This window comes from Palaemon carinicauda, chromosome 43, assembly GCF_036898095.1.
Source record: "Palaemon carinicauda isolate YSFRI2023 chromosome 43, ASM3689809v2, whole genome shotgun sequence".
In the NCBI taxonomy this organism is placed as follows: domain Eukaryota; kingdom Metazoa; phylum Arthropoda; class Malacostraca; order Decapoda; family Palaemonidae; genus Palaemon; species Palaemon carinicauda.
In genome coordinates this window covers 54,545,299-54,569,766 of record NC_090767.1, presented here as the reverse complement: position 1 = coordinate 54,569,766, position 24,468 = coordinate 54,545,299, and the positions used below count along the sequence as shown (strand labels likewise).

The window sequence follows — 24,468 nt, the reverse complement described above, 5'->3', positions numbered from 1 at the left end:
CCTGACCCAACGTTTCTCGCCAAGAACGAGCTACCTACCAAAAGGTGGGGTCCCTGGAGAATCTGCCCTCTGAAGGAAGATGCCTCGCTGTGTCCAGTAGTGTGTCTAAAGGTCTATCTTCGTAGAATTTCAGACTTCAGGGGAGGAGAGCTCTTTAAAGGAGAAAACTCAGGCTCAAACTTATCCCTAAAACAGCTAAGGGCGAAGATCACCTATTTCATTCGCAGAGTGGATCCTGACAGTACACCCGCAGGTCAGGATCCCAGAAAAATGGCTTCGTTATTGAACTTTTTCCAATACATGGATTTTGAGCGTCTTCCAGAGTATTCCTTAAACACTACGCGAAGCAAGCGCAAGAGCTGAAAATGTATGTGGTGACGGCAGGTAGTGTGCTAAAACCTATCGCTTAGCGCTGCGAGGAACAGTGAATTGATTAGGACTGTTAAGAATCGGGTAAAGGTGTTGACACCTCACAGCGCAACACCTGAAGATAAGTGTCACCAAGATGACACTATGGACTGTTCCAGTTATTAAAGGTGAAGAAACAGAGAGATAACACTTGTGCCATGTGTTTCTTACACTGGGAAAAGACAGTTATTCATAGAAATGCATATTAGAATATTTTTCAAATTTTCAGTTTTGTGGCATTAATTATTATTCCTTTTCAGGTGAAGTAAGCATTTCTGGTCTTGTCTGTATGATATGTTTCTTAAGTATTCACCAGCATTTTATGTTAACGCTATATGATGTTGAATTACTATTTATTGATTACCAATAAATATTTGATTGGTATTTGCGTCTTACTTCGTCCCAAATTTGAATGAATAAAGATATGTATGAGCTTCATCTGTGGTGGATAATGTGGGAGGTTGGGCTGTGGCACCCTAGCAGTACCAGCTGAACTCGGTTGAGTCCCTGGTTAGGCTGAAGGAACGTAGAGAGTAGAGGTCCCTTTTTTGTTGTTTCATTGTTGATGTCGGCTACCCCCCAAAATTGGGGGAAGTGCCTTTGGTATATGTATGTATGTATGATTATTTAACATCTGCATATGGACATGTGAACATAATAGAGAACTTGTTCTAACATGGATACAACCTTTCTCTACCTATGCATACTTTGTTCCTACACTGGTACAACCTTTGTCTGAATCGGCATACAGCTAATCCTGTATGATCTGGATGCTATGGTGGCTCATATAAACCTTTATTTGTAGTGAGAATACAACCTTCGACTGGCTATGCATACTGTGAGACCCGTGTGCTCTTGTTGCTAGGTTTGTTCATATAGTATATGCAAACCTCAAGACTTTTTTCCCGAGTCTAGGATGACTCTTCCCTGCAGGGGGCAGGAAGCACTAACATAGTTCACGATTGGAAGTAATGACATATAACAGTAACGTCATATGTCTCTATGGTCTGAATGACCAAGGAAATATTGTCTTGAGGTTAAGGCACATTTGGAGAATCCACAGATACAGTACTTTCTATATAATGCTCTGGTAACCTTCCATCAGGACGACATGGCCCGAGCCCAAAACACGGATTTTGAGCGAAACGAAATATCTATTTTTGGGTGAGATAGCCATGTCGTCCTGATGGACCCGCCCTCCTTTTTATAGAAAGGGCCTTGGCAGGATCCCTCCCGAAACTACTATCTCTGTAGCACCTTGCTCAACGCTACAAGGAATAAACATGGCGGCGACGATAGCGCCATCTAGATATTCAAGGTACTAACGGAGGAAGGGTACCTTGATAACGGCTCCCCTTCTATTTTTGCCACTTTCCCCCTCGAAGCGAACACGCTATTCGGGGTGAAGATTGCTATGTGTCACATCAAGATATACGTCCCCTGATATGCGATATCCTTGAGAGAAATTTTAAGGATATTCCCGCCAGGAATATCACTGTAGTCAAATATACCGTAGGAAGCTACTTAAAGGAACCTTCCATCAGGACGACATGGTTATCTCACCTAAAAATAGATTTTTTGCTTTGCTCAAAATCAGTTTTATAACCTTTAACAATGATTGAAGCATCAAAATTGCATGAATTTTTATCAGGATCAAAGGCAACAAACAGCTAAAATAGATGTTTATGTTCTACGAAAATACATTCTCTGAAAAATAAATTTTTCTGCAGTAATAATTACTATTTTCTGGCAATTCCAAAAGTTTATTAAACATGACTATGAAAATCTGCAATGGAAATTTCAAAAGAATTAAAAAGTGGGGTTATTTCATCAATGAGTACTACACACTGTACTGTATGTGAGAGAGAGAGAGAGAGAGAGAGAGAGATAGAGAGAGAGAGAGAGAGAGAGAGAGAGAGAGAGAGAGAGAGAGAGAGAGTGATAAGGAACATGACAAACCTAGATGCACTGGTTACTCAATGTGTTCTCTTTATATTACAGAGTTTAACCCTGCATAGGTACGGTCCTCGGACACCCCTTTAAGGGTATACTCGGACGCGAACGACCCCGACGCCAAAAAAAATTCTTGAAAAATCAGTTTTTGCAGTAACCTCCTTTTTTCTTTTGCCAAAAAAAACTTCAATGAATGCTTAAAACAACTGTATAGATAAATACTACTCATCTGCAGAAAAACTATTTATTATAAATATTTTAAAAAATTAAGTAGAAAAAAAAAAAAGACCTGACATAAAAATTCATAAAAAAAAAGTTTATACATATATACACAAATCCTTTTAGGAATTGATTCTTGAATGTTTAGGACACATCTTGATGTATTTTGGATGAAGTCAGACCCATGGAGGTGAAGATCTGAAATGAGAAAAAAAGGGTAACTTTTTTTGGCCAAAAAAATTTGTCCAAATTTCATGAATTTTTTTGGGTACCCAAATGAAATAGGAAGTGGCTAATTTTTTTAGGGAATAAACATATGTTATCCTAAAATAGAAATATGTAAAAAAATCTTCATTATTTTGTAAATTACATTTATATCAGGGGCCATATCTAAAGGTAATTTTTTGAGTACTTAGAAATTCCGTAAAAAAATACATATATTTAATATATAATATGATATTTATGCAGGTAAAAATATACCAAAATATCACAAATTCTATAGGGAACAAGAATATATATAGATAGGGCAGCTTACGCTTCGGATATGTCCACAAAATGGCCGCCAACCACACTGACTCAGACTCCCTAATCTGCCACTTGAAATGTAGGAAGGGTATGTCAATTTCAAGGTGTTATTTACTAATCTAATTATTATTGGATATGCATAAAAATTGTATGGTGGGTTGCTGGATAATTGTCGATTATTTTACGAATATAAAATTAAAATTCTGACCCAAAAAAATTTTTTTGAAGGGAAATAAAATCGAAAAAAAAAATGTAAAACAATATTTTAGCTAAAAAAATTTGATGATATTCAATCAAAAAAAAAGTAAACAAAATTTTCCGACAAATAAACATCTAGAGGAATCATTACTCTGTGATAGTTCCTTAGTACGTAGTAATTTTGAAAGAATTGGGAAAAAACGAAAAAATGGCAATCACCGGAAAATCGAACACATACCTATATATACGCCATATCTGGCTAAAAAAAAGATAGGCATGGGTAGCCAGATCATCTAGAAACACTTTCCAACACTATAAAAATATAAGTTTTGCGACACTACTTGCCAATTCCTTACGGTAACATGACTAAGCAAAAAAATGCAAAACAAATAAAAAGGGGCACTCGAGGAAAAATGGCTAACATTCTAATATACGGCATTTCAGAAAAAAAAAATTCAGCCACGTGCTAGTCAAACCATCAAGGCACATTTTCCGACAAATAAACATCTAAATGAATAATTACTCTGTGATAGTTCCTTAGTACGTAGTAATTTTGAAAGAAATGGGAAAAAACGAAAAAATGGCAATCACAGGAAAATCGAACACATACCTATATATACGCCATATCTGGCTAAAAAAAGAAGATAGGCATGGGTAGCCAGATCATCTAGAAACACTTTCCAACACTATAAAATTATAAGTTTTGCGACACTACTTGCCAATTCCTTACGGTAACATGACTAAGCAAAAAAATGCAAAACAAATAAAAAGGGGCACTCGTGGAAAAATGGCCATTCTAATATACGGCATTTCAGAAAAAAAAATTTCAGCCACGTGCTAGGCAAACCATCAAGGCATATTTTCCGACAAATAAACATATAAATGAAATATTACTCTGTGATAGTTCCTTAGTACGTAGTAATTTTGAAAGAAATGGGAAAAAACGAAAAAATGGCAATCACAGGAAAATCGAACACATACTTATATATACGCCATATCTGGCTAAAAAAAAAATAGGCATGGGTAGCCAGATCATCTAGAAACACTTTCCAACACTATAAAAATATAAGTTTTGCGACACTACTTGCCAATTCCTTACGGTAACATGACTAAGCAAAAAAATGCAAAACAAATAATAAGGGGCACTCGCGGAAAAATGCCCAACATTCTAATATACGGCATCTCAGATAAAAAAAAAGACATGCACGTGTTAGCCCAACCATCAAGGCACACTTTCTAACACATAAACATGAAAAAAAAAAATCAATAATATACGGTAATTCCTTACTACGTAGTAAATTTTTACAAATATTGAAAAAAAAACAGAAATTGGCAACCGCAGTTAAATACCCAATATACCAATAACTACGTCGTATCTGACAAAAACAAAATCACGCATGGGTAGCCAGATCATCTAGACACACTTTCCAACACTAAAAAAGCAAAAGTTTTACGACACTATTTCGCAATATCTTACGGAAAAATGACTTGGCAAAAAAATGAAAAAAAAGGAAAAAGGGACACTCGCGGTAAAATGCCCGACATTCTAATATACGACATCTCAGATAAAAAAAAAGACATGCACGTGTTAGCCCAACCATCAAGGCACACTTTCTAACACATAAACATGAAAAAAAAATGAATAATATACGGCAATTCCTTACTACGTAGTAATTTTTACAAATATTGAAAAAAAAACAGAAATTGGTAACCGCAGTTAAATACCCAATATACCAATAACTACGTCGTATCTGACAAAAACAAAGTCATGCATGGGTAGCCAGATCATCTAGACACACTTTCCAACACTAAACAAGCGAAAGTTTTACGACACTATTTGGCAATATCTTACGGAAAAATGACTTGGCAAAAAAATGAAAAAAAATGAAAAAGGGGCACTCGCGGTAAAATGGTCCTCGTGGTGATGAACGACATTTTAACTAAAAAAAAAAACATGCACATGGTAGCCAAACAATCCACCAAGACTTTCCACAACTGATAACCTATACAAGTTGCACCATTCTACGACAATTTCATAATACGTAATAACTTTGATAATTATGCAAACTACCCTAGAAGGGTAAACTCGGACGCGAACGACCCCGACGCGTCTCAGAAATCGGGGAAGGAGTACAGCTACAGCAATGCACATCTGGACACTACTAGAGCGTGTAGGGGAGACACCTCCTGCAGGTCGATCACCCACAAATTCAGTCACGGGGGTGAGTCACGTGAGAAAAACCTGTTTTTTTTTTACGCTCGGGGTCGCAAACGACCCACCGTACCTATCCAGGGTTAAGCAACACACACTCCTTGCTCAAGGCTTCTTAAATTTAGAGAAAAGTGTTTTCTTCATTTTCCTTTAAATTTCACACTGTTCTCTGCAAAAATTATTTGCATAACCATTTTCAGTGTTAAATAAAAATTACTATTATGAAAATAACCTGTGGACATTAAGCAAACCTGTGTTAGTATCCTGTTCCAAGTCTTTTCATCAATTTGATTTATATCTCCTCCTCCAACACCTTCTGACGTAAAGGGACTAATAGTTTTCGACAGTCTTATTCTGAGCCAATTCAGTATATCTCTAATAATCTAGCTCAGTACTCAACCATGTAGGCCTGTGCCTTCCAATATTTTCTAGTACCTTGAGGAGCCCAGATTTAAGTTTGAACTAATCTCTTGTGGAGTGTGAAAAAGCATGCCCGAAACAATCTCCTACCAAGTAATCTGTTGCTAGGCTAGTACCTGGTGGCATCGGTCTATGCCGGCTAGGTTAGTACCTGACGGCACTAGGTGAGAGAGAGAAAGCATGGAAAGAAGGGCTACCTTATTAATATAGTTTAGTACAATAAATAAGGTTGTAGGTGTTGTTATCCCTACTGCCTTCCTCCAGAATGAGGGTTCAAATGGAAGGGGGGAATGAATCATTCTAGCTTCCACCCAGCCACAAGATCTGTTGCCGGCTATTGCCGGTTTCAGGGATGTGGATGGCAGTCCAAGGGAGGACTGAAGAATACTCAAAGACAAAGGGTCTCCCACCGGCACAACCCTTCCCGGAGCCTTGAGTCCGTATGGGGAAGGTTAAAATGGCTATCAAGCCGCCTATGTAGGAGCCCGGCTGCTGCCAGTGTCTATCCAGCAAGCGGGGAGATTGTAGGACACCAGCCAAAGACATGCGATGGCTAGGATATTGCTAAAGGACAGAGGGGCAGGGAAAGGGTCTTGTGTATTGCGTTGGGAGAAGGCGGCAGGATTGTCGGCAATTTCCACTCACAAAAACATAGTTTCAGTATCGGCGCCGTCCTGGGCGGCAGAATATAGATTCTTCAGCTCCAGTACCTTGCCAAAACAAGACTTGTCTTCTAGACCGCAAAGGAGAAGGTGGCGGCATCGTACTACCACTTCGGATGCAGGCTAAGGGAAGGTAGGCTTCCTATGCCTGCAACTGTAAGCCGGCAGGGAAGTGACTACTCCCCCAGCAGCCGAGTTGTCGGCACAAAGACTGAATACTCTCGAGTTACTGTCGTAAAACCAAGCCGGGATACGCGCCGGCAAGTGTTACAGAAAAACACTAGCCTAGTCAAGCCGGAGTATACTACTCTATGGCAAGACCAAGATAGGGTTGTCGCCTAATAGCGGCACTGAGGGAAGGAGGATTTACCCTTAAATCTCTAAAAAGATGAGTATCGAATTATATAATTAATTCTAGGAGATATTCTATCTCCTGTTGAATTGATAAAACGATACGCGAGGATAAACGGGGAAAATGTACGAAAGCATACTAAAGCACGTAGGCTAGGTTAGCCTAACACAGGGCGAGATCTCGGTGACGCTATATCACCGAGACTAACGTATACGATCGATATGTTTAAGGAAGAGGAAAAATTACGTGCATGATCTTATCTTCACTAGTATAATTCTGCCTGAATATCTATAATTCATTAAAGCTAAATACCGGGAATGGTTTTGCTAACTAAATAAGTCGTGTATGATGACAAAAGCGTTCAAAATGGCACCTCCGGTTACTGGCTATGCTCTGATAAACATGACAAATTCGAAGATAATTTGTATTTTTCCTAACCATACAAACCTTAGCTATTTACAAAGGGTTATTACTTTTAGCGTAGCTGAAATGGCGAGCCATTAGAATTTAACGAGGGTGTATTACCCCCCGCGCTAGTTAGCGGGGGGGTAGGGGAGTGGTAGCTAGCTACCCCTCCTCCCCCTCACACACACGTGAATACTCACTTTCACTTAGAGGTAGGACTTGTCTTGGGGGACAGGGCTGGCGGGCAAATATGTGTAAATAGCTAAGGTTCGTATGGTTAGGAAAAATACAAATTATCTTCGAATTTGTCATTTGTTCCGTAACCGAAATACAAACCACGCTATTTACAAAGGGTGACTTATCCCTTAGGAAGGGTGGAAAGTCCCCAGCCATACTGGCTTTGGCTTTACCCGGGGACTCAGAATCCGAGTGAGTCGCACTCGAGAAAAGGAGTCCCTGCACCTCACAAGTTCCTTGCTCCGCAAGGAACCATGTGGCCTACGTAAGCTTGTGTGTGAAGGAAGAAGTGTGACCCGTCTTAGGCAGTTGACCTGGAGTTCCAGAAGGAACTCTGGGTTAGGACGTTCCCAATACCACCTCGTCAGGGTATGGGGGACGCGACAGTATTGACTCAATACTCGGAACATAAGGAAGCATGGTATACCTGCAGAGGTTCGAGGTCAGCTATGCAGAGACCAGGATGCTGCTTCCCCGTAGAGGGGATGATGAAGAAAGAAGTAAGGGCCAGACATACTTCTTTCGTTCATGCAGACTAAAACCTGATAACAATGCCCTCAACCTTCTGCTACCTGTCCAAAAAGGAGCCTGAGGTTAGACCAGCTGTTGTGTAGCCACCACAGAGCGATAGAAAACGTATCGAGACTCCTGTGGGTCACGCCCTGCAGGAAGCGGGCTGCGAAGGTCATCAGACGCTTCCAGACTCCAGCTTGTAGCACCTGCGTCACAGAGTAGTATTACTCGAAGGCGAGGACGTTGCGATGTATCCAACATCGTGCTGTAGGGCGACGTGACGGGGGAGGGTTTGAAGACAGGTCGAGATGAATGTACTCGAGTCCGGGCTGAAGAGGTATACTGGTGACTCTCCCCCCATGTCCTCCATGTGTTCCCAAATCGGCTGCAACTGAGGCCAAACTGCAGCTGTTCCCAGCGCTAACCTCTCGATTCCTTACTGGCAAGAAAGAGAAGGTCTTGGGACATAACACACAGAATGGAGACTCGAAATCTTGAATGAATCGGACCGAAGGGTCGGGACCCTCAGATTCTGAGTCTAGCCAACAACTCAGGAGCGAGCCTGAATGTTGCCTTCCCCTCTTCCTTAGAAAGGGGGGAGTAGTAAGAGACCAAGAAGATTGCTTACACACTGGCCGTGGCCAGAGTGAGCAGAAGACCCAAGGCGGAATACAATCCGAGGCCTGTCGTAAAAGGGTCTTGAGAAGATCTCTTAAAGGACTAAAAGTCCGAGCCATGCTCCAAGTTGGAGGTCTTCCTCCGACTAGGGCAGGGACGATCGTAGCTTCGCATGAGCGAGGATAGATCCAGCGGGCAGGAAAAAGTTATTCCTTTAAGCCTGAAGGTCAGGGAAAGGCTGAGCGACAGGCTTCATTGCCGAGAGCGGAAAGGAGCTTCCTCCAGCCGAAAGGCAATAAGACCGTTATTGCTGGAGAAGAGGCCTCACGGGAAGAGGTATATCTCCCACGGCACCCACCACCTTAGACTCTTCACTTTGCCTGGGAGACCCTTGTGGATGACTATCGCAGATGACGCGACCTCCGTACCGCGACTGTAGCGGGTTGTCTCTTCTAGAGGAGGAAGCGTAGTGTCTCCAGGTATGAAGCCGAAGCGATGCCCCGGTTCGGGAGAGATGTCGCAGTGTGGTTGCTTGAGTAGTCTGCGCCGTGGGAGAAGCTCTCCCGGGAGTTCCGTCAGGGGAAGCAGAGGGTCCAGAAACCGTTCTGCGCATAGTCCCAGTGGAGCTCTCCCATTGAAAGGTTGACAGACAACCTGGTTTTGTTGAGACCCATTGTCCGCAGACAAAAAGGAGGGAAGACGCAGGCGTCGAATTTGTCCCACCATCACCGGAATGCATCTTGCCAGAGTCTCGGGGTCTGAGACTGGGGGTACGACTAGTGGAAGCTTGAGGTTCCAAGGTGTTGCGATCAGGTCCCCCAGACCAGCACTTGCTGGTTACCCAAGGTCAAAGACCCCTAGGTACACTCTCTCTATGAGGCTCTGCTTGGATAGTCTGAGAGAGACATTCCCCTGCCTGGAATGAGAGAGCCGATGGTGGAATTGAGAGAATCTCAATCATCCCGGTATCTCTACTACAAGATGTGAAGGTGTGAAAATGCGTCCCCTGCTGGTTAGAATGAAGTCGACGCGCCACGGGGCGACTTGGCAGGAGCTGTAGGATCTGAAGAGGGGCCAGACTAAGGCCCTTAAGCCTGCCTGAATGATGGAGAGGTATCCTTCAGGTCTTGACCATAGGCCTGGACCGGAACATGCCCCCCCCCCCCCCCCCTTTCCTTTGACGAGTCCGAGAACCGCATCAAGAATGTGGGGAAAGGACGAGAATATCCACTACCATCAAGAGGCTCCATAGGTCAACACCCATTGCAGGTTTAATAGTTCCGCTGGTCCCATAGGGCCAGGGAGTCCGGTTAAACATTGCCTGAAGCCACCGGGACTTGGATCGCCCCACATGGAACTTATCCTGAGGCGACCGTTCGGACTATAGACGGGTCAATGAGGAAAGAAGAACTAGGAAACGTTCCAAGGTAGGGCTGAAAGCTCTGCTTGACTGAGAACAGGTACTGCGACTCTCCTCAGTCTTGCCACAGTCAACCGAAAGGAAGGCTCGGAGGATGCGGTAACAGAATCTGGCGTCCCCAGGTGGTCACCCATCCAAGTACCGACGTTGCTTAACCTCGCTGGACGGACGAGGAGCGGGGTTTCCAATGTGGTAAGGCGGTTGACTCAAAATCATGGCCAGATACTCCAGATGTTGAGGCAGAGGAAGAGAAGGCTCCAAGCAAAATACCATGAGCCCACACTCATGGTCACATTCCGGAAGCTAGTCCCGGCGCTGAAGAAGGTCGAAACCCGAGCCTACCGGAGTTGACCAGCCCTCCAAACAGCAGAGGAGGCGGAAGCCTGCACCTGAGCGGCCAAGAGGAAGGCAGGGAGAGTTCTCTGGGGAAACAAACCTGCTATGCCACAGCGGGATAGCCACACTGCATCATAAGCAGGAATACTTGCAGTCTAGGCTGAATTCGACGAGCACCCTGGAAGATGGATGGAATGGAAACTGAAAGTACCCGTCCTTCCGATCCAGGGTTAAAGGAGTCCTGTCGCCTCGTTACCAGTCTGATCGATTCTGCTGGTCTACGCTGGCCGAAGTTTGTTCGACAAACTTGATCAGGGCTGAGAGGTCGACTACGGACATCCCCTCTCAGATCCTTCCTTACAAGAAAGGATCGACTGAGGGGACCGGGGGTGAAGCCGTCGATGATCCTAAGGAAGACCTTCGCCTAAGGTATGGATCATTCTGCCCAACCGGGCAACTCTGCTGACGCTATGGCATAGAGGTTCAGAGACACTGAATTCGCTGACAGAGACAGCAGGCGCGATATCCTTGGCTACTCACAGAGATTGTGCGGGAATGGGCATCGGGAAGCTGTCATTCGGATGAGTAACCTTAAGCATCCTCCCAGCGAAAAAACCTGCAATCCTAGAGTTCGTGAACTCCTTTTAGGACTATGCCCCCCCGGGGGAATCTCCCGTGCCATCTGTTCCTGACAGGAGGAAACTGCAATTGGACACCTTGTCCCAGTTGTCGTAGCCGATAACTTAGGCCGACATGGTTGAAAGAAAAGGGCGCTGGAGCCCTGCAGAGTCTGGAAGAAAGCGCCTTGGAGGAGCGAAACCGGAAGTCGATTTACTCCGCACAGCAGCTGTCTAAGTCTCTGTCCTTGGGCACAGACAAAACTCTTCTCAAGGATGGAAGGGTGTCTGAGGTCGTCGACCTCCACAGATGAGACACCCGAAGGAAGCCTTCAGTCAGCGCGTCCAGATGGTACAACATCGAGCTTGTCCGCAAGTAGATACTTAACGACGAAAGGCCAAGGTGTCTGAGCTCGAGAGGAGGAAAGTACCCTTGATCTTCCTGTAGCTTCCTTGAACCAAACCTCGGGCCATAACCGAGGAGGGAAAGAACCTGGTAAGCTCCCAGAGGAAGAGGTAAGCAGTCACCCCTTGTCCGATGGAGAAATCTTGAACGGAAAGCCCCCCCGCCAAAAATCCTTTCAGGGCAGGAGAAGGAGAGAGTACTCGTACAGGAGAGGGGACCCTCGAGACCGACCTCTTGGGAACCAACTTCGCCCTGGGGGAAGTCACCACGAAGTCCACTCCTCTCTTTCTCTTCAGCGTAGGAGAGACAGCCGCTGGTTTGTTACCCTGGCCGGCGAGTACTGGTTTCATAACCCTCATTAACGCCCGTGCCAGCGGACCAAACCATGTCTGCTGCTCCAAGGACACAGAGTCCGAAATCCTCGCTAAGGTGAAAGGGATCGGGCGATCCTTTGGAGTGGACCCGACGGTACCTGCCTGAAAAGAAGGTGGGGAAGAATGCTGTACTGACCTGTCTTCGTCCTGCACTACCAACCTGTGCTTGGATGGAGGTGATCCCGAGTGCCGTCTAGGAGCACGCGTCCCTGCTGCTACCACCGGCTGTGGAATTCGCCGCGAACTATGGTCGCGCGAGGGCGAACGGTTGCGCAAAGGCGAACAGTCGCGCAAAGGCGAATGGTCGCGCGGGCGCGCAGGCGAGCGGTCGCGCGGGCGCGCAGGCGAGCGATCGCGCGGGCGCGCAGGCGAGCGATAGCGCGGGCGCGCGGGCGCGCAGGCGAGCGATCGCGCGGGCGCGCAATCGCGCGGGCGCGCAGGCGAGCGATCGCGCAGGCGAGTGGGCAGGTAAATGAACACGTGTCCGAGGCGACGAACGCAAGCGATGGCGTGACGGCGAGGGATCGTGCTGCCGCGTAGGTGAAGAAGATCGCTGGCGATAATGACCGCGTGATGGTAAGCGATGGCGAGCAGCATGTGTAGGTGAATGATCGCGTGAAAGGGTGCGATGGTGATCAGCATCCGCAGGAGGGCGATCGTTCAGGGTTGTGCGATGAGGAGCAGCATGCGTAAGCGGGCAATCGTGCAGGGTTGTGCGATGGCGAGCAGCATGCGCAGGTGAATGATCGCGTGAAAGGGTGCGATGGTGATCAGCATCCGCAGGAGGGCGATGGTGATCAGCATCCGCAGGAGGGCGATCGTTCAGGGTTGTGCGATGAGGAGCAGCATGCGTAAGCGGGCGATCGTGCAGGGTTGTGCGATGGCGAGCAGCATGCGCAGGTGAATGATCGCGTGAAAGGGTGCGATGGTGATCAGCATCCGCAGGAGGGCGATCGTTCAGGGTTGTGCGATGAGGAGCAGCATGCGTAAGCGGGCAATCGTGCAGGGTTGTGCGATGGCGAGCAGCATGCGCAGGTGAATGATCGCGTGAAAAGGTGCGATGGTGATCAGCATCCGCAGGAGGGCGATCGTTCAGGGTTGTGCGATGAGGAGCAGCATGCGTAAGCGGGCAATCGTGCAGGGTTGTGCGATGGCGAGCAGCATGCGCAGGTGAATGATCGCGTGAAAGGGTGCGATGGTGATCAGCATCCGCAGGAGGGCGATCATTCAGGGTTGTGCGATGAGGAGCAGCATGCGTAATCAGCATCTGCAGTTGAGGGTCGCGCGATGGCGATCAGCATCCGCAGTTGAGGGTCGCGCGATGGCGATCAGCATCCGCAGTTGAGGGTCGTGCGATGGCGATCAGCATGCGCAGGTGAGCTAGTAGCTGGCGAACCATGTTCCTTCAGAAGTGTTGGAGAACGTTGGCGTGCCAGCTGTAACACACGTGGGCGATCCGGAGATCGCTGGCGAGCTGATGATCGCTGACGAGCTGATGATCGCTGGCGAGCTGATGATCGCTGACGAGCTGATGATCGCTGGCGAGCTGATGATCGCTGGCGAGCTGATGATCGCTGACGAGCAGAAGGCTACGCGTGGAAGCCTGCGCAAAGAAGAAGTCCTTGACCCCGACCTGAACCGAAGTTCTAGATCGCGAGGGCGAACGTGGGCGCACAGGGCACGTAACAGGAACCGCAGGGAAGATCATCTTGAAAGCGCTGATGAGCAGAAGGGCGCGCAGGGAAACCCTGACACGCAAGGGAAGAACCCCCGTGGGGGCAACCCTTTGCCCCGAAGGAATCGTTGTCCGCCGGGAGACTGATGTCCGTCGGAAGACTGATGTCCGTCGGAAGACCGCTGTCCGTCGGGCAGACCGTTGTCCGTCGGGAAGACCGTTGCCCGTCGGAAGACGAGATCAGACTGCTGTCCATCTGCACCAAGGCGGAAGATCGAGAAAAAAAAAGGAGTGTAGGCTGCAAACGGAGATCCAAAAGGGCGCCTCAAGCACCCTTATAGGGAGATGAGAGGCCCTTACGACGAGGCGGACGGAGGGCCTTACGGCGAGGGAGGCCAACAGCAACAGCAACAGAAGAAACCTCCGAAGAGGAGTCTCTATGAGTGTACTCTCTCGCGAACGAAAGAGAAACACTTCGAGGAAGAGCTCCTGCAGTTGCCCAGCCCCTTGAGCGAAACTGCAGGTGCGACCGCTCAGCACCAAGAGCATAGTCGCACGAAAAAAAGGCAAGAGAAGAACCCCCCAAAAGGGGAAAAACTCAAGCCTGGACAGGAAAAACTTCCCTCGGAAGGAAAGTTATCCGCCCAAGGAGGCAAGCCTCCTGACTGTTCTAAAATGAACTGGAGAGCTGTCCGTCGACACGGGAGTACTACCAGTAGGAGACACGCCCCTGACGAAAATACAAGGGGGGAGGCAGCAACAGCCGAATCCCCAGGACTCAACCAGACAGCTCACACCATTGCTATATTACAGAAACGAACTAGATCGGTAACTGTAAAAAATAAAACAAATAATATTAGTACACATTCATTCCCCCGGGAAGGCTCCGAAGAGGAATCCCGAGGGAAAGGAACAAGAATTACACAACAGGCACGTGCCCTCACAACCACTTACACTCGCGGAAGGAGAGCTGTAACCAAAACAGAATTATAACTATTATAATTATGTAACTATGTAATTATGTAATTTAAAAATGAATGAACACTAAAGAAAGAACGAAAACCCCGAAAGGAATCGTTCTACAAGCTGAAAAAAACAACTACAATTAGATTCATAACTAATTGATACAAACGTACGCGTAGCAACCCCCCACACGGAAAGGAAGCTAGGCTACAAGGGCGTAGTAACATGTAGTTAAAGGGTGAACGACCTCAAGAGAGAGAGAGAGAGAGAAAGACATAAGTCAAACTCGATCGCCACCCATAAAATACGCCGTGGTGGCCTAACTGCCGAGGCCTCCACGTAGATATCGTACACTACACACACACATCTGAAAAGGAAACTTACTTATTTCTATACTCAAATATATATACAAACATGAAAACATGTTTACATATATATTGAGTAAAAGAAAAGTAAGCGATTAAGTAAAGACAAAACAGACAATGGCTGCCAAGCGAGGACCAAGACAGAGACGTCTGTCACAGTCCGAGCCAAAAGTGAAAGTGAGTATTCACGTGTGTGTGAGGGGGAGGAGGGGTAGCTAGCTACCACTCCCCTACCCCCCCGCTAACTAGCGCGGGGGGTAATACACCCTCGTTAAATTCTAATGGCTCGCCATTTCAGCTACGCTAAAAGTAATAACCCTTTGTAAATAGCGTGGTTTGTATTTCGGTTACGGAACAAATTAAAATTATGCTAATTTCACTGTGAGAAGTGAGCTGAAAATTATACACAGAGGCAGATGATGCTGGAGAATGAATGTTAAATTCCTCAAAATAGCGGTCTAGAACACTAGATAAGCAGGGAGATTCACCGTGCAAAAGCTCTACTGAATAAGGAATGAGCCGCCATTTTGGGCCCTGTAGTAGTAGGGGAGGAAGGGTAACCTTGATAACGGCTCCCCTTCGATTTCGCCACTCTTCCCCCTCAGAGCAAAAACGCTATTTGGGGTGAAGATTGCCATGTGTCGTATCAAGATATACGTCCCCTGATATTATGCGATATCCTTAAGGATAATTTTAAGGGAGTTAGAATTCTGGAGACCTATGGTCAATTCTCTGGGAGTATCACTACTGTAGCCAAATATCCCTTAGAAAGCTTCCATCAGGACGACATGGCTTGAGCCCAAAAATACATTTTTCGCTTTGTTTCAAAATCCGTTTTCTAATCCTGTCTTGCCATTTAACTCTTCTTCTGAGGCCATTGTTCTGAAATTTACTAAATCCGTTGCAGCCGATTTCATAGTTATACCATGACTCATGTCCATACATTAACACCAACTTCACTAAACTGATATATACCCCGATCTTTACACGCAATTCCAGGCGATGTTATTAATTGCTAAGCTACAACCATAGTTGGAAAAGCAGGATGCTAGAAGCCCAGGGGGCCCCAACAGGGAAAACAGCCCAGTGAGGAAACGGAAAATTAATTAATTTCAAAACATTAAATATCTCCTATATAAAATAGAACTTTAACAAAAAAGAAAACCAAGATAGTGTGCCCGAGTGCACCCTCAAGCAAGAGAACTCTAATCAAAGACCGTGGAACAGAAAGTAACATTAAAATATGATACATATATGAAGGAGTTACTCATCTGTGTCCACTTCTTTGAATGACTAAGTTTGTGACAACCTTAGAACAAGGCTTTAATACTATTAAAGGTCGAAGATTTGTACGTATAGGAACCAAATTTCCCTTTCCAAACCCACAACTTAAACCAAGATAAAAAATGAAACTTCGACAAAATTTCATTTTTTTTCTCTTTTTATTAGACTTATGTTTAATTTAATACAGGAATGGAGTCGCCATTATTCTCTTTTTCTATTTCACAAACAGCTCTTTTTTTTGATGCAGGCAATGATGGCGTTAACGAGACTGTACACACAACGACGCATCCCAATATTCTCTTTTTTTTAAATTATATAGAAAATATAGACACTGAATTGAGAAGAGGTTTTTTTTCTGTAGTTATCTTATTATATCTCCAACAACACCAAGTAAATAAAAAGACTATACAACCCCTCTCCCCCCATTGCTTGTCGCTCCCTCCCCTACCAGCCCGGAGGCTTATATCGCGCACCCACCCCCCCTCATCACGACATTCCCTCTTTCAACCCAGATGTCCCGGCGATGCGAAGCACCAGGGTCGGGAAAACCGGCCGGGCCTTACTCTCCGCCGCCGGACTTGGTTCCGAAGAGGAGGAGCTGGATCTCGTCGTACATGACGAGGACGAGGGCGCCGCCGGTACCTCTGAGGACGTTGGAGAAGGCTCCCTTGAAGGAGGCGGAGCCACCCTCCTGGGCTGCGATCTTCCTCCAGCAGTCGATGGTGTTCTTGTACATGATGTCGGCGCCCTTGCGGCCGGACTGCATCATCATGCGCCTACGCACGGTGTCGAAGGAATAGGAGATGATGCCGGAGATGGTGGTGACGGTCTGGGCGATGGCCCAGGAGATGAGGATGCCGACGTTGCCTGGGATCATGCCCTTGGCGGTGTCGTAGAGACCGAAGAAGGCGGCGCGGTAGATGATGATGCCCTGGACGGACACTCCGAAGCCACGGTAGAGACCGCCGATGCCGTCGGCCTTGGCAATTCTGACGAGGCAGTCGCCAAGTCCCTTGAATTCTCTCTGTTCGGGGCCCTTGCCAATATCGGCAGCCAACCTACGGAGAGAAGTTTCGTTTAGTCACTAATAACCTGAAGACAATCTTAAAATATAGACATTAGAAAGTACCATGTTGTAAAACTAAAAATATCTTGATAGCATTCCTAAGTTAATATAAAACTCTTAATGACGCTAAGAAGAATAATAGGCGGTGCTTTGGTATATACCATTTATGCTTTGGTATGCAACCTCAATATTTTTAATGAAGAAAAAAAAAAAAAAAAAAAAAAGACTAGAAAATTGAACTGTTCTCGATTCGTTTGTGAAAAAAGAAAAACCTCAAGGTCCGTATGTACTGGCAATGGGTAATGTTAAGCTGTGCATGCTAACATCAATGAATGATCATCATTTCTCAGATAATTATTCCTGGAAAATCTAATGGTTCTTGTTTTGCCGTGAAGTGAAATCGCTATCTGGCGAGACCATAAACCAAAGCAAAAACAATACTTTGAAATCGCACACCAAAACAGCACCGAATAATACTTTACTATAATCTTACTTAATTTGACCTAGACTAAAGTACTAGAAGACTTTAAATATTTCTTAAAAATGCAACCATGACCATTAAAATCTTTGGATACAAGCCGTAGTCTCTACTGAGAAAATTTAAAAGCAATAGAATAAAACAGGGGTGGCCAATCATTAGTTTACCATGCACCAATTTTGCATCTGAACGAGGAAAAATAAGAAAAAATTAAGAAAAAATTCATTGAAAAAAAGGAAAATCGACAATCTGGTCGACAGAATTATTCGGTTTAAAAAGGAATTTGATGGTATGATTTTCATTACAATTGGTGTCATTAGTGGAGAAAATTGTACCTCAATTTATTTTGAAAATCATGATTTTTGCTAATGAATAAATTTTGATCAAGACTTGAAACTTGTATATGATGAAGGTATTATATATCTCTAAACTCTGAAACATATATAGCAATGGTGTATTTTGAATTAAGAATAAAAATGTAGGACATAGCAAATCGTCCCCTTAAATTCTTTTGGTATTTTTTCTAGAAATCAGTATTTTTTTTTTTGAGCAGGTATATTTTTTTTCTTTTATCATCTCTGGGGTATAGTGCGCCACTTGTTATCGTGCAATGCGTCACTGTCGGCGCATGCGCCATAGGTTGGCCACCCCTGGTATAAGTAACGGCATTATTATTTTAATTGCCAAGCTACAACCCTAGTTGGAAAAGCACGATGCTATAAGCCCAGGGGCTCCAACAGGGAAAATAGCATATTATCACTAACAAACAAGGACATTCCAATGTCTTAAGCGGAGTTTACACGGGCGAACGATTCATAACGGACAAGTGTTGGCAGTGATGTTCGAATGTGTAAACGGGGTATTTAGTTACCGAACATTTTGACAGAATCCAAGTCCTCAAACCGTTTGACTAGCAGGTCTGACGAACAGTTCGACCGCGTAAAACCGCCTCAACGCGGAACGGATTCCGCAAATTCTCACCTGGTTCGAGCGAAGTCAAGAGGATACACAAAGCAGAGGGAGGTTGCACCGGCAGCACCGCCAGAAGCGAGGTTACCTAAGAAGAAACGCCAGAACTGCGTCTTCTTGTCAACGCCGCCAAGGAAATTCTGCGGAGAAGGACGGAGTTTAAAAAAGGGGGTTTATAATAAAATCATTGGTATTATTATGAAAATGATTAATATTTAGTAACTAACATATGTGAATAAAGTTATCAAGCATAAAATGTTGTACAGAGAAGCGTAAACTTGTCGAAAATTGTCAACTTTACCAAAAAAAGTAAGTCATTTCCCACTTAATGATTAAAAAAAAAACCTACAAACTGTTGATTTTCCGACAACCACGTCCATACACGACCGATTGTCTCCACAAAGCACCTGGCAAGAAGCTACATAAGCATTTGCCTGACCTAATGCGATGGAAATCTCTCTCGCACAGCTCTCGATTCTGACAGATCTGGGAGTCACCTGGCAGGTCAGTTAAGCATGCGTTCATGGATCACGAACTTTCAAAGGAATCTTCTTATCCTCGATTTAGGCAAGATTCGGACCAGACCAAAGATATAAACATATCGAGGATGGAAAAATGACTGCTCAAATTACTAAGGGACATTAAAATTAAAAAACTAACAGCGACAAATCTATTGTAGTAACTAGTTCTAGCAGAGGTTGGACATTAAGGTGCAAGAAATGAAATGGTATTTGAGGAAAGACTAAAAAATAAAAGCAAATAGGGGGCAATGGGTTACTAGACACTTAATTATGCATACAGTACACCTCACGAGGTACATTTATGCCACTATTACCCACCCCCCCCTAAGAGATGGAACTTGAAATAGATGAAAGAGTTTTAGTGAAATAATTTGGGGTCTTGAATCTCAACAGTAAAAGAGAAAAAATGCATATAGTTCACAGCTAGAGGAACACTGAAGGCACCATGGTTAAGGCCTTTCAAGTCCCCCCTCCTTGTTCCTTTTCTACTCTTCGGACAACCTCATTCATATTCGTCCCTCTGTCTCCGCAACGCACCTGGCAAGAAACTACTCAAGTGATTGCCTGACCTTAATGCGATGGAGTTTATCGCGCACAGCTCTCGATTCTGACAGATATGGGGGTCACCTGGCAGGTCAGTTAAGCATGCGTGGATAGAGTCCTTAAAACCTGATACCATTTTAAAAAACAAAGGTATTTCAATAAGGTTTCTTGTGAATTACTTTTAGTACTTTTCAGTAATTTTGTTACTGTGACTTGAGAATGTGATATAAAACTTTTTATTGCTCAAGGAGAGCGATGTATGTTACAAACCGACAAAGAAAAACGACGGGGCAATATCAATACTGCATTCTTTTTAAAATTTAATGATTAATACTGGTTCTAAATTATTTTGGTAATATTTGCCCACAGTACCTCTATACTGACAAGTCACGACAATTTAAAACAAGTTGAAATAATGATAAAACTAGCAACATATTTAATTCACAAAACGTTTCAACCAATTTACTTGAGCCTGCTCAAGGTTATCAACATTAATAGTACGTTTAAACTCTGCATTTGGTGAAATTGAATCATAGTCATTGGGTTAACTAGATAATATTGAGAAGCCACTCACGGTAGACATTTCAGGTGATTTCATATAGAGATAAACACAAAACTGTCACTGAATCTGTAGTAAAAGAATGCATATAATTCTTTATATCTTGCACATAATAACGATAGGAACTTTTTTGCAAAGAAATAGTCTAGAAGATAAGGAATTACTTTCGGAGCATTTTTTTTCATGTTTTGGCCGCTAAACCCCAAATGTTATGAAAGGAATAAAGATTATGCAACTGGAATGATTTTAAAATTAAAATGCATAGCTATATGAAATTAGGGCATTGGTGTTACTCCTGAAAGTACAGCCTGAAGGAACATTTGCGAGACTAGACAAGATGGAAAAAATGCCTAGACTGTAATACTGCTAAAGGAAGACGAGGCAAAAAGTCCCTTGTCCCTTTCTACTCCGACAATGGCATTCGTCCCACTGTCTCCACAACGCACCTGGCCAGAAACTATAGAAGCAAATTGCCTGACCTTAATGCAATGGAAATCTCTCTCGCACAGCTCTCGATTCTGACAGATATGGGGTTCACCTGGCAGGTCAGTTAAGCATGCGTGGGCAGATTACAGACTAAAAGATTCAAGTCATTTGATTAAAACTTACGACCAAAAAATAGTACACCGAGGGACATAAAAACAACTCTTAACAAATTACAGACTAACAATTATAATAACGGCAACCAATTTTACCTTTCTTAAATTCGGCATTGAAAAACTTATGCAACACCTCAAGGCAAGAGAGGAACCAGGTAAAACAACGCCAGCTGGACATTGCTAAATGGTGGCAAGTTTCTCGCATTATACAGTCAATTGACAATACTTCTCTATAACAAAAATACTTTATGCTTCCATAAATTGCAAGTTATCAAAATTTTTTATTTTAAATATAGTACTCGAAATTACACGCGGTTATCATTAGAACGTCTAAAATCACAAATTTTAAGTCATTTGTATTTTTCCTAACAGTACTTACCTCGAACTACTTTCTTAGGAGTATCTGGGATCTCCTCCCTAACCCACAAAGAATTTTGCGCAGTTCCCCCTATCTCCGTTTTCCCTTGTCGGGTCCCTCCGTGGCGGATGGATACTCGCCCTGAGGCGACCTGGGGTCAGCGCGCGAGTGCGCGCTACTAGGTCTGTGTCGCCAGTAAGCATGTGTTAGGTTCTACTTCAAACTCCTGTAAGGCTCCCGGGGCAGGATGGGTGGGCAATAACCCGAAAGTAGTTCGAGGTAAGCAATATTGGGAAAAATACAAATCACTTAAGATTTGTGATTTGTTCCAACACGGAATACTTACCTCGAACTACTTTCTTAGGAGACTTACACTTTAGGAGGCGGGGGTGGACTTACAGGATGGAAGACCCACCACTACCATTCCAGGACACGGGACCTAGATAGGAGGCTAGGTCCAGACGACACAACGGACAGGGTAGGAGAGTCGGGGGACGCACGCTAAAGTCTACCTGTTTGTATAACACACTTTTATAAATAATCCGGACATGGGCTTCCACAACATCCATCTCTCACATGGGAGGAGGAAAGGAAAGGGAAAAAGGGTAGCAAGGAAGGGGAGGAAGGAGGAAACTTGTGTCGCTTGCAATTACTTCCCTCGGGCTACCCGGGGCTTTTAGCTTTAAACTTGTTGCATGGCGGAAATCACTGGTCCAATGGAGAAGGAGTCCAGGGACTTCCTCGTACAGTCTTTCAGGTAGTGGGCCGTAAAGGTGGACTGCCTGGACCATGTGCCTGCCCGCATGATTTGACCTACTGCCATGTTGCTGTCAAATGGCAAAGAAGTGCTAAGACCTCTAATATCATGGGGTCGCGGGGTACCAGGGACTGCAGACCCCTCACTGTCGGAAGCTCTCTTGATGACTTGCCGAAGCCAGAAGGAGATTGTGTTCTTTGACACTGCCCTCTTTACTGGGCCTGAGGAGACAAACAGACTTTTGATGGCCGGCCGGAGTCTGGCTGTCCTGCTAAGGTATTTCCTGCCTGTTCTCACTGGGCACAGGAGCAAGTCTTCAGGGTTGTCTGAGTGAGGGATCGCCGGGTCCGAGAACCCCTCGAACCTCGGGTCTGCAATGGCCGGGTTCTGAGTCTTGGCCACAAATTCAGGCAGAAACTTAAAGGACAGGTCCTTCCATCCTTTCGAGTGCGAGACCTCAACAACAAGCCGTGCAGCTCACTCACACGCTTGGCTGAGGCTAGAGCTAGTAAGAACACTGTCTTGAGGGTGAGGTCTTTATCCAGGATATCCTTGAGGGGTTCGAAGGGAGGCCTTATCAAAACCTTGAGAACCTTGGCCGCGTCCCACTGCGGGACCCGAGAGGCGCGGGGGAACAAGATTGCTCGAAACTTCTGATGAGCATGGAAATCTGGCGAGAGCCCCCCAGGTCGATGCCTCCGAGTTGAAATACCTGACCCAGAGCCGCTCGGACCCCCTTGATGGCTGGAATAGAGACCCCTTGGTCGTCCCTCAGGTGGACCAGGAAGTCTGCAATCTTGTGGACTGATGCATCCAGAGGTCTCAGATTCTGTGTGGCACACCACTTCACAAACGTGGCCCACTTGGCCTGGTACACCACGCTCGAGGACTTCCGAAGATACCCTGACATCCTCGAAGTTGTCTTCTCCGAGTATCCTTCTTTCCTTAATAGACGCTCGATAACCTCCACGCGTGTAGCTGAAGGCACTGAGGGTTTTCGTGAAACCTTCGAAAGTGGGGCTGGTGCAGCAGATCTTCCCTTATTGGCAGGGGCCACGGAGGAAGGGTGGCCAGGTCCTGTAGATCCGCGAACCACTCCCTCTCTGGCCACCAGGGCGCTACCAAAGTCATCCTTGTAGCCCTTGATTGTCTGAGCCTGTTGAGCACCTGCCTGAGAATCCCGAAGGGGGGAAAGGCATACACGTCGAGTCCGTCCCACGAGTGCTGGAAGGCGTCCTCGAACGCTGCTGCCGGGTCTGGCACAGGAGAACAGAACAGGGGGAGCTGAGTGTTGAGCCTCGTGGTGAACAGGTCTATCACCGGTGAGCCCCACAACTGGAGGACCTTCTGGGCCACTTGCGGGTGTAGGGACCACTCCGACCCCACTACTTGCCCTGCCCTGCTGAGGCCGTCGGCTAGAACGTTTCCTTTCCCTGGAATGAACCTGGCTGTGAGAATGATGTGATTTCTCTCGTCCCATTCCAGGATCTGAGACGTGAGATCGCACAGCTCCCTTGACTTCAATCTTCCTTGTTTCTTTATGTAGGCCACCACGGTGGCGTTGTCGCACATGAGGGCTATTGTGTTTCCCTGAAGGCGATGGGCGAATATTGAGAGGGCCTTTTGAGCTGCCAGAAGCTCGAGCAGCTTTATGTGGAGGAGCTTCTCCTCCGGGGACCACTTTCCCTCTGCTGTCTCTTCGAGCAGATGGGCTCCCCACCCCTCCTTTGACGCGTCCGTGAAGAGCAACATCTCCGGAGGAGCGGATGCGAACGGCAATCCCCGTAGGGTCTTCGCCCTGTAGGACCATCAGAGGAGCATGTTCCTGGAGGCCGGAGTCATCCTGACTAAGTCCTGAGGCGGGTCTCCCGGTGACCAAGAGGTCCTTCAGATTCCACTGGACCGGCCTCAGCTTGAGCCTCCCCTGAGGAACTAGCTTCTCCAGCGAGACCTGGTGGCCCACGAGTCTCTGCCAATCCTTGGCTCTCCTTGGTGCATTTGTTAGGAATGGTCGTATCACATGATCCGGATTGTCCAGCCTCTCTTGAGAGGGGAACACCCTCGCTAACTGGGAGTCCAGGACCATCCCTAGGTATGTCATCCAGGTGGTGGGGACTACCTGGGACTTCTCTAAATTGATGGTAACCCCCAGTTCTCTGCAGAACTGTAACAGCTTTGCCCCCTGCTCCTTTAAGGCTGCCTCTGAGGCTGAAAGCAGCAACCAGTCGTCGAGATACCTGATCAGCCTGATGGCCTGCTTGTGTGCCCAAGCTGAAACCACAGTGAACATCCTCGTGAACACCTGAGGAGCCGTAGACAGGCCGAAGCAAAGGGTCCTGAACTGTAGAGACAGGGATCCCCACTTCACCCTGAGAAGCTTCCTGCTGGAGGGGTGTACGGGGATCTGAAAGTAGGCGTCCTTGAGGTCTAGGGACATCATGAAATCCCCTTCTATC

General features: G+C 45.8%; 1 protein-coding gene and 1 long non-coding RNA gene across 2 annotated transcripts in view; both read right to left on the bottom strand.

Annotated features, from left to right (window-relative positions):
* The window catches only part of LOC137633652 (uncharacterized), a 103,142-nt gene that overhangs the window by 25,510 nt on the left and 53,164 nt on the right, over window positions 1-24,468 (bottom strand). The gene's annotated exons all lie outside the window — the stretch shown is intronic.
* Window positions 16,630-23,822, bottom strand: LOC137633488 (ADP/ATP translocase 3-like). Its single transcript, XM_068365787.1, has 3 exons — window positions 23,406-23,822; window positions 18,688-18,821; window positions 16,630-17,220 (listed from the first exon to the last, which is right to left on the bottom strand). The coding sequence occupies exons 1-3, from the start codon at window positions 23,820-23,822 to the stop codon at window positions 16,722-16,724; spliced, it is 1,050 nt and encodes a 349-aa protein (XP_068221888.1). The 3' UTR covers window positions 16,630-16,721.

Bases quoted from the DNA above. Each gene is read 5' to 3' on its own strand.
- LOC137633488 (XM_068365787.1), bottom strand. From the start codon at position 23,822: ATGGTCCTACAGGGCGAAGACCCTACGGGGATTGCCGTTCGCATCCGC. The intron at 18,822-23,405 runs GCAAGTAGTGGG...CTCCGTCCTTCT, and splicing joins GACGGCCTCAGCAGGGCAGG to CCGCAGAATTTCCTTGGCGG. The intron at 17,221-18,687 runs GTGAGAATTTGC...TTCTCTCCGTAG, and splicing joins CTTGACTTCGCTCGAACCAG to GTTGGCTGCCGATATTGGCA.